This window comes from Lytechinus variegatus, chromosome 7, assembly GCF_018143015.1.
Source record: "Lytechinus variegatus isolate NC3 chromosome 7, Lvar_3.0, whole genome shotgun sequence".
Lineage (NCBI taxonomy): Eukaryota > Metazoa > Echinodermata > Echinoidea > Temnopleuroida > Toxopneustidae > Lytechinus > Lytechinus variegatus.
The window spans coordinates 7,863,787-7,873,881 of NC_054746.1; the positions used below are offsets into that span (position 1 = coordinate 7,863,787).

The following is a 10,095-nucleotide window of genomic DNA, read 5'->3' on the forward strand; positions in this document are numbered from 1 at the left end:
AAAATCGATTTACAAGATGAAACAAAAACAGTATCAAACAAATTGAAAAATTATTAACCTTCATCCTGTACACGACATGAGCAATAATCGTTTTTTCCCCACGTAAATCTATGAAAATAAGAAAGAAAATTTTGAATACGAAAGGAAAATCCACCAAACGAGCATCAGATCTGCAGCAATAATGCGCATTTTAGCCAGTAAGCCCGGCCCTATGTGTATTGCACCTGCATTTACTTAGCGCATTCAAGGCGTTGAATCACATTTTTATAGTGACCTCACCTTTTCCAGACCCGAGCAATGGTACATTTTGGACAGCACGTGAGCAACGATAGAAATGTCTTCCAAATGCCACAATCATAATTTGTAGATTAATTGGCATGTATAATAATTGCCAGCAGCATCAACTGAGGGGGTAAATTTAGAATTGTCTAATGGTACAATGCTTGAAAATATAGGAAGGAGTTATGAAAGAAAGTTTTTTAATTAAAGACATTATGCAATTGATTTGTTTTACATGTGCATCCTTTTTACAACTGATGTGATCAAATATGCATTCTTGTTCAATTACCTTGGACAAATACGCTCATGGTACGTTGATTGACACTAAAGGAAATGATCACAATAGGCAATTATACAATTTTTTATTCTAATAAATTTTGATTGTTAAAGCTGCAGATATTCCTCAATACCTCAGCATATGTTCACATTCAGTGATCAAATATACATCCCAGTTCAATTACCTTAAACAAATACATGTACATGAAAGGCACATTAGGTCCCCAAATCTCACAAAATTGGGTTTGTCATTAATATTGAGAGTTTAAAACATTGAATGTATGTACTGGTTGTATAAAAGAAAAGTTCTGTGACCAAGAAAAAATATGAGAAAAAAAAAAAATGGGGTAAAGCAATTAAACCTTTGTTTCTGAATAGTTTGATTTTTCATTTTTAAGAGGTCAACATTTTTGTTCGCTCATGACCTTAGAAAAAAAATGTCCCATGTTGTGCCTCATCATGCCGCCTCAACATTTCAGCTGGCAACAGCTTTCTTTACATCATCTGTATGTATTCATCATCCCTCAGTTTCTTATTTATTTCATGTATTTTGTTATTCTTCGTCACAGGGGACAGCTCTCTCCCAGAGGTCTATACAGCTCTCAAGGATTACCAACTACCCATGTCAACAGTTCTTAGGATATACCAATGTTTGCAGAGGACCAGATAGCACTAGGATCCACTGATCAAGGATTCAGCAAAGACTGTGATGCAAGTGTCTCCAGAACTACTAGATTCCAATGCCGGATGTTCTAAGGATTCCATAGAGAATGTTGTACAAATGTATCCCGGATCTTAGGATATCCCAAATAGCACTAGTATCCACTGATCAAGGTTTCAGCAAAGACTGAGATGCAAGTGTCTCCAGAATTACAACATTCCAATGCCGAATGTTCTAAGGATATTCCAAAGTGTGAGGACCAGTTAGCACTAGAGTAAACTTCACATTGATCAAGGATTCCATTGAGAATGTTGTACTAATGTATCCAGGATTACCAACTTCCAATGTCAGCTGTTCTTAGAATATACCAATTTCGCAGTATGATCGCAGTATGATCGCAGTATGATCCACTGTACAAGTGTTCAGTAAAGACCGTCATTCTAGTGTCCCCAGGAGTACTACCTTCCAATGTCAGATGTTCATTGGATATACTAATGCTCGCAGAGGACCAGTTTGCACCAGAATGAATTTCACATTTATCAAGGATTCCATAAAGAATGTTGTATTAATGTATCCAGGATTACCAACTTCCAATGTCAGCTTTTCTAAGAACATACAAAAAAGTTTTCAGAGGACCAGATAGCAGTAGGATCCACTGAACAAGGATTCAGTAAAGACTGTCATTCTAGTGTCCCCAGGAGTACTACCTTCCAATGTGAAATGCTTGCAGAGGACCAGTTTGCACCAGAATGAACTTCACATTGATCAACATTTCCATAGAGTGTACACTATAAACTAGATAGCAGTAGGATCTACTGATCAATGATTTTATTAAGATTGCAAAACCAGTGCCTCAAGGACTACCAGCTGTACATGTTGGCTGTCCTTCTGATCTACTTATGGACCAGAAAGTGGTAGAATCCTTGAGGAATACTAATTAAGGATTCATTGAGACCGTTTCACTATTGTCTCCAGAATTTCTACCTACCCATTTCAGCTCTTTTTACGATATACCAATGTTTCCACGTGACCAGATTGTGCTATTTTTAAAGATCCCTGAGGAACTGTACATTGATCAAGGATTCAATAAAAACTGTTACACTAGTGTCTCCATAATCACTACCTGTCCATGACAGTTGTTCTCAGGATATACCAATGCTTGCAGTGGACCAGATAGCAGTAAATAAATGAATAATATAGGATTTGTATGGTGCACGTATCCACCTTGCTAGGTGCGCAAGGCGCTCCTATATTACCCTGGCTAAGCTAGTCTACCGATTCTGGTGCACACAGCTATTTGAGATACCCATTTACCTAACCTGGGTCGAGTGCAGCACAGTGTGGATAAATTTCTTGCTGAAGGAAAACACGCCATGGCTAGGATTCGAACCCATAACCCTCTGTTTGAAAGGCGAGAGTCAGAACCACTAGACCACAACGCGCCCAGTAAGATCACTGGGGAACTGTACATAGTTCAGGTGGTCATCTAGTTTTCCATCCTACATGTAGTATTTGCAGCAACCAAGACTTATGTACCAGCCAATTACAGGATGATGTCGCCAAGGCATCTTGCTGAAAGTGTCAACATATTTGACTTGTCACTGCCTTCATCAACTGGAAGGAGTAGGGAAGGCTTCCGATTCACTAATGCATTTCGTAAACCAGTTTTCTGCTTGCTGTTAGTGACAGAAGATGGACGTCCTCTTCATACAGTCCCAATTTGACCGATTGGGATGGTGGAAGTATTTACAGTCCTCCTCCTCAGAGCATTGCCCCCTCTGCTTGCAATTGCTCATCCTGTGATCACGACCAGCCTTTATTAACTTTAGTCTCTCTGGCTGTGTCATTGCTAGAAGCTTTGGTCAACCCCAATGTGTGTGTACTTGGCATACCCAACATCTAGGTGGAAGCTTTTGAGGAGGTGGTGAATCTGCTTTTTCGCTCTTGATGTGGTAGATCTGATGATCCAGTCTATTAGAGTGGACACTGTTATTTCATTGATTTTCATCAAGTTTAGGTGTCTAAACTAAATCTTTTTATCTTCTATACGGAGCTTCTTTTCAATTACTGCCATCGTTTCAGCATTGTCAATGTCTGTTGCTCGCCCGGCATCTTTTAACGTATTGTAGCTGCGAAGAACTAACTGGGTTAGTTCCCAGAACCGAGCGTCTTCTTCCTCTCGTAACATGCGAAATGCACTTGTGTCATTTGTAACCGCATCACTCACAAAACGTAGATCTCCATATACTGCATCAAGAAGTTTCCATGCTACCTGGTGGTCACTTATCCCTCTCAAAAACACTGCTGGCTTTCCTTCTACAAAATTTCCGAGTATGGTAATAGCATCTCGATCTGAGTGAAAGTTGATAGATGCAAAAAATCTGTCTTGAAATTCTTATTCTCCCTTGAATTTAGGAAATTTCAGTTTTTCAACCTTGAAAGCCTTTGGTGTGCGGCCTGATTGGTCAGAAGGTGTTGATTCTGGACGAGGTGACGCTGATGCTGTTTGTTGTGGCGACTGCTGTAAAAACTGATCGCAACTGAGTGATTTCACTGTGCACCTCCTCCATCCATTCCTCTTCTGTTTCAAACTCTGTGAATTCTTTGTGCGCAGTCTGCACCTGCTGAAAAGCTTCCTTCACTTCAGATACTGGCCGGCTCACATCTATAACTAAATCTAGGGCATTGCTGCATCTGGTGAACCTTCCTTTTGCCCCACGATGCTTCAGTTTCAAGGACTTCTCAGCCATCTCGAAGCTAGTAGTGATCTCTGCAAACTTCTCGGCGGTGACCTCTGGTTACCTCAGAAATCACCAAAGACTGTCTGATACGAGAAAAAGCCGCTTTGAATTGTATAGCAGGTTCACTACCTTGTTTTATTCAATTTCTTTGGCGGCATTTCCTGGCCAACTTGACATAAAATTAGAAACATTTGTCCCTCGAACTTCAGTTCCTGACAAAACTAACATGGCATCTGCGATTTGCATAATAATATCCAGAATCGGCAAAAGTTAAACAAAGTTTAAGATGGAACAAAAGTGACAAACTTGCAAGGACTAATCAATTACTGCACATAAATAATTTTAAGGTTTGCCCTGCAAACCAGATCATTTGTTTTACAAAGGTACTCTCATGTGAGTGATTTTGGGTGCAAAATTCATACCATATGGTACATTTTGTCAATGAGGTGACAGCAAGTAGAATACATGTAAGAAGACTGATAAATGAGGAAAAGCTGCTTGTGAGCGTTTTAATCGTGACATTAATTATGGTCTTTGGCTTTTATTCAAAGATCTTAACTTTACAAATGCCTTCGAGACAGCTTGAAGTGCGCACATGAAATTAATTAAAGTGTAGGCGCTTTTATGGTCTTCGTCCCATGACCCCTCAGCCCTTAGGGGTCAATGTAATGCACTTTCTTTACATCCTTACCCAAGAGTCAATCTAACAGACTTGCACACGTATGGTGCAATATGCTGATATGTTCCAATAACGTACATGTATGGTTATTATGTGACACATGCAATAAGAATAAGTGTGCAAATGCTGTTTTTGTTTTGTAATCCCTGTATAACATTGAGTCCTGAATCTAAATATAGTTGTGTATTTTCATCCGTTTGAAATGTAAGAGATGGCCTGCGATGATTAGAATTCAAAATTCATCTTCAGTAAACCTTTACAGTGATGTGAAATGCATTTTATTTTCCATTAATTTCCTGTGTGTTCATCATGTGTGCATTCATTGCAAATCTATTCAAGAATAAAATAAAATGATACAAATATTGAAATGATAGAAATATCAAATATTGTTTACTTTGTGTTCAGTGTATGAGCAGTCGATTTACAGGTGCATTTGAGAGTGATTTTTGTCTCCTTTAATCAGTGGCGCAATGAGCCAAAAAATTTGAGGGGGCCAGATGCATGTGTGGTGTATCTTGTAAAGCTGATAACAAGTTGCGAGCGAGCAAAGATTATGACATTTTTATTACAATAATCAAATTTTGTGATAGAGCTTTACATAATTATCAGAAAATAATATCATATTTCACCTTTATTTTTCTTTCCCCATCTCTTTTTTTCTCTTGGTCGTGAATTTTCTGTTTTGTTGGGGGGGGCAAGAGCCCCTCCATCTGAACGCCAGTGCCTATAATTGTTTCATCAGGTTAATGAAATATTATAGAATGTAATACATAACGCTACATTGTCTGTGTGTGTGTGCTTGTAAATTTCATGTTGGTTATATCTCCCTGTTCGTTGTGCAGTAGTGTGTGAAGATATTGTAACAGGGTAGACGTGTGCGCTGAGGCCATTAGAAGGGGTGTTGCAAAGCGCTGACGTTTCTAAACGTAACAAAATAGAGAGTACCATCAGTAAGGTGTATAGGGTAACTTTTCAACATTGTGGTTTTGGGCAAAATGAATTTGTATAAGTGTTTTTTTTATTTTAGTGACCAATTTCTGTGTAAAAATAAGATTGATGAATTGGTTACTCAATACATCATTTCATTGATAGCTCTCCGGTTCATCCCATGAACATGATCTATCCAATGTGAGAACTTGGAGAAGAGCAATATTGATTATAACGAGTGGAGTAATTCAAAATAGACACAACTAGCTTTTCTCGCACACTCACAACCTCTATTTGTGCCCATGATGCACCTTGCCCTTAGACCACTTGACTGTCACAAAATTTATTCAGTAAGCCATTCACTAATTTACGTGTCATGTGACTTAACAAAAGACTCGAGATATTGGATTCCAAAAATGTAAGTTTTAGACCTAGGCCTAGTCTACATTTATTTTTTACAAAACAGTATGCAATGATTCCTTAAAATTAAATCCAAAATCTTGCGTGCAGTTATTTTTAATTGGTATTGTTGTCGGAGAGGAGGGATGTATTTAATTTTAGTAATTGGAAAATGTTTGGAATCTACAGATAGGCTTTTGAAATCAAAGGACAAGTCCACCCCAACAAACGGTTGATTTAAATAAAAAGAGAAAAATCCAACAAGCATAACACTGAAAATTTCAAAAATCGGATGAGAAATAAGAAAGTTATGACATATTTAAGTTTCACTTTATTTCACAAAACAGTTATATGCACATCCCGGTCAGTATGCAAATGAGGGAACTGGTGACATCACCCACTCGCTGTTTCTTTTGTATTTTATTATATGAAGTATGAAATATTCTAATTTTCTCCCCATTGTCCTGTGAAACAAAGTTTTGTTTCTCCCTGAACATGTGGAATTACCATTGTTTAACATTTTAAGGTTCAGTCAAGTTGGTCCTTGTGTCAAATCTGTGAAAATTGAAATATTGTATGATTCAAACAATAAAAAACAAAAGAAATAGTGAGGGACATCATCGATTCTCTCATTTGTATGTGTTTAAATTGTGCATATACCAATTTTGTGAAAAAGTAGCAAAACTTTAAATTGTCATAGCTTTCTTATTTTACACCCGATTTTGATGAAATTTCAGCATTATGCTTGTCTGATTTTTTTCTATGGATTTATATAGGCATTTTCTAAAGTGAAATAAAGAGGACTATTTTCAATAAGATTTGTAGTAAATAATATCAGTGTTTTTTTTATAACATTAATCTACCTTAACATACATATTGCAATTTCAGCCGATGCAGTTGAAAATGGTAGAGAATCGTGTTTGGTATCCCATTATCCAGAATTCTAGATCATAAAGATATGCGTAAGTTTATGATCAGCTTATGGAAAGGACCCTGACAGCGATCAAGTAGGTATGTCCAGCATTCCATAGCCAAATCCAGCCACTGATAATCTTTCTGAACTTCACATTTTACTACAAAACAATTAATGACAAAGTTCATGTTACATGTGATTTCAGAAATGTTTTATTGTGAAAAATATTTTGATATATATTGCAATCTTTGTACATGTACAATGACATTACATACAAGTAAATTCCTTCCCTCTGTAATCAAGCTCAAAATATAACAAAAAATATAAATGATGAATGTATACCATGGGCGTAAATACAATACCTTAGTGAGGAATGGAATAGTTCACCCCCCCCACAATAAGTTGAATTTACAGCAGTAATATGTAAACACACACTTTTTAGAATAAAATGTAGACCTGTTATTTGGATGAAAGGATAATTCTATATCAAACTTGTGAATTGTCTACAACTAAACAACAGAATAAATCATATCGGTACATTCAAAGGTGCAATCTCCTTGATCAAACATTGAATTCTATCAAAAAGAGATGTTTTGCCAGCAAACTAGAAACTTAAAGGGGAATCCAACCCAAATAAAAACTTGTTTTTATAAGGAAAAGAAAAATCAGACAAGTTGATAGGTGAAAGTTTGAACAATATTGGACAAACAACAAGAAAGTTATGAATTTTTAAAAGTTGTAAATATTGGTAATCACTATACCCATGGAGACTTCAAATTGGCCACGTATGGGATGTCATAGTGATGTAAGGCAAGGACTACTCTTCCATGTACTCCAATACATATTATGGCTAAAATGTCATTTTTCCCAAAAGTTTTATTTCAAATTATATTTTTCTTTCATGAGGACATAAAACAATATACTACATGGGTTATATTTAGATTACTGCCCCAGGGGAATGGGTACTTAGGAGAAAACCACAAATCCCTGATAATAAAGTACATGGCCTATGGGAAAGTTGTCCTTGCCCCTTGTCATAATTTACTGACACAGTTGCCAATTTGAAATCTACATAGTATTAGTGATCTCAATGTTAAAGCAGCTATAACTTTCTCATTGCTTGCCCAATTTCTTTCAAACTTTCACCATTCTGTTTAATTTATTTTTCTCCTTCCCAACATAACATTTTATGGCCAAGGCTGGATTCCCCTTTAATAAGACACATTAACATGTACCCTGGAAATTGAAATGTATATTGATCAAATATCTTTTGACAGAATTCATGTACATGTATGAAACATTGTGTTCTTGTACAAATTTAATGAAAAAATTGGGGCATCCCCGCCCCATTTATGTTGAAAATGAATAAAATCAACGCAGCTATGTAACTCTGCTTTCATGCTTGTGATATACTTCATCTCCAGTAATTCCAAAAACTAGAAATTGCACAGAATACATGTACATTATGGGTCACATCGTATTGTTAAGACGGAAACAAACTTTCAGGTTGGGAGTATTACATGTTCATGTAGATGATCTATATAGATTTATCATTATCCCACACTTCGTGGAGGGATTCGGGGGAGGCAGGCATAGTCTCTATACGGCCATCTGCACCAGCCCAAGTTTTAAAATTAGTGCGCTATTTCAGATCCGGCAAATCATCCCGATCTGAACAATCTCGAGATTATTTGTAATGGAGACACGATTATTGCAGTAGTTCCCTGGATTCATATCAAGATTACAATCCCAAGTCAACTTGAGATTTGCATAATACTACAGCACGCTATTTTACAAATTATCCTGCCAATTTACAGGTGCAGTCGCACTCGGGATCATTCATTCACGGCGTCAAACCATAATGCCTCATTCGAGCAGGAATTTGCGATGGTGGAGACGGGGTTTCTTGAATCTCGAAATAAATCGCGAAGAGGGATGATTGGGCTAAACTCTAGGGATTAAGCAAACTTGGGCTGGTGCAGCACCGCCTTTATACAGAGAAGAGTCCAGACAATTTTTTTTTTATATCCATGATTTTATGTGCACAAAGGTGTGAATAATACAACTGCATGTACGCTTGGCTGCTTTAAAAGGCACTACACATGGTTAGCATGCTTGATTGCTTATTGAATGTAGATGTACATGTAAATCCATATTTTCTAGATAGATGCCCCGGGAAGTTTACACGCCTGAATAAAATGAATTCCGCCCAATCATGGAAAACATTACACAGGTGCTTATGGCAGGTGATGCCACGAAACTCAGTGGTGAACCACTTCACCTCAATGTTAAGTGATATGGATGGACTCTTGAGGATATGTAATCTGATCATAAATCACTTTCAGATGGGAGATGGTAGGAGAGGTAAATGATATTTAAAAATCTACAGTACAAATAATCATAAAATTATGAAAAATAAGAAGTAAAAGGAGCAATATCCAAAATAATGATCATTTAAAAAATAAGTCACTGTTATGAAATTCATACATATAGAAAGTACAGAATATTCATAATTTTGAAGACCACAAAAAACATTAAAAAGTTAACATGCAAATTATATTCATTTTCATTATCATATTAATTTTCTGCCAACGATATAGTTACATGGGCAAAATTGAAATTATTGTCCCATCAAATATGGGATAAAGTGCAAAATAATTCTCATGATTGTACTGCTTATATCTGTGCACAATCAAAAATGATAAATATCGATAGAAAAATAAAATGGTCTGTTTTACAATTTTGTGCTTGAAGGTGTAGTTAAGGTGCAATATATATTTCTAATACGAGTATGAACCAGTATTTCTTGACCTCATTTTGCTAATGCTCTTTTACAATGTATGAATTAATAACAATATTTGATCAAGAGATAAACATCTTTAAGCATATTCAATCTGATGACAAATACCTTAGTAGACTTTAAACCCATGACTAAACAATCACTAGAATATACACTGTACATGTACATCTGAAAACTGACAGTAAAATTTAACCTGCACGCAAGCTATCAATCAAATAACTGTTCAGAACTAGGTGTTAAATGTGTTCTAAATCAGAACCTACATGTACAGTCTTCCATACTGTTCGCAAATACGTAGCCATTATCAGCAATGCAGAAACAAGCCAGACAGCTTGTGTAATGTATAACGTAAAAATAACTTGTATTCCTTTATTATAAATACTTGAACGGTTTCACAAGACAAATGATATGAACATTGTA

General features: G+C 36.4%; 1 protein-coding gene across 1 annotated transcript in view; it reads left to right on the forward strand.

Annotated features, from left to right (window-relative positions):
- LOC121418349 (anaphase-promoting complex subunit 1-like) overlaps positions 1–4,437 on the forward strand; it is a 70,498-nt gene extending 66,061 nt beyond the window's left edge. Inside the window, exon 47 of the mRNA XM_041612163.1 lies at positions 1,125–4,437. Coding sequence (XP_041468097.1) covers positions 1,125–1,225 — 101 coding nt within the window. The 3' untranslated portion in view covers positions 1,226–4,437. The remainder of the gene's footprint in view (positions 1–1,124) is intronic.
- The last annotated feature ends 5,658 nt before the right edge of the window (positions 4,438–10,095 follow it).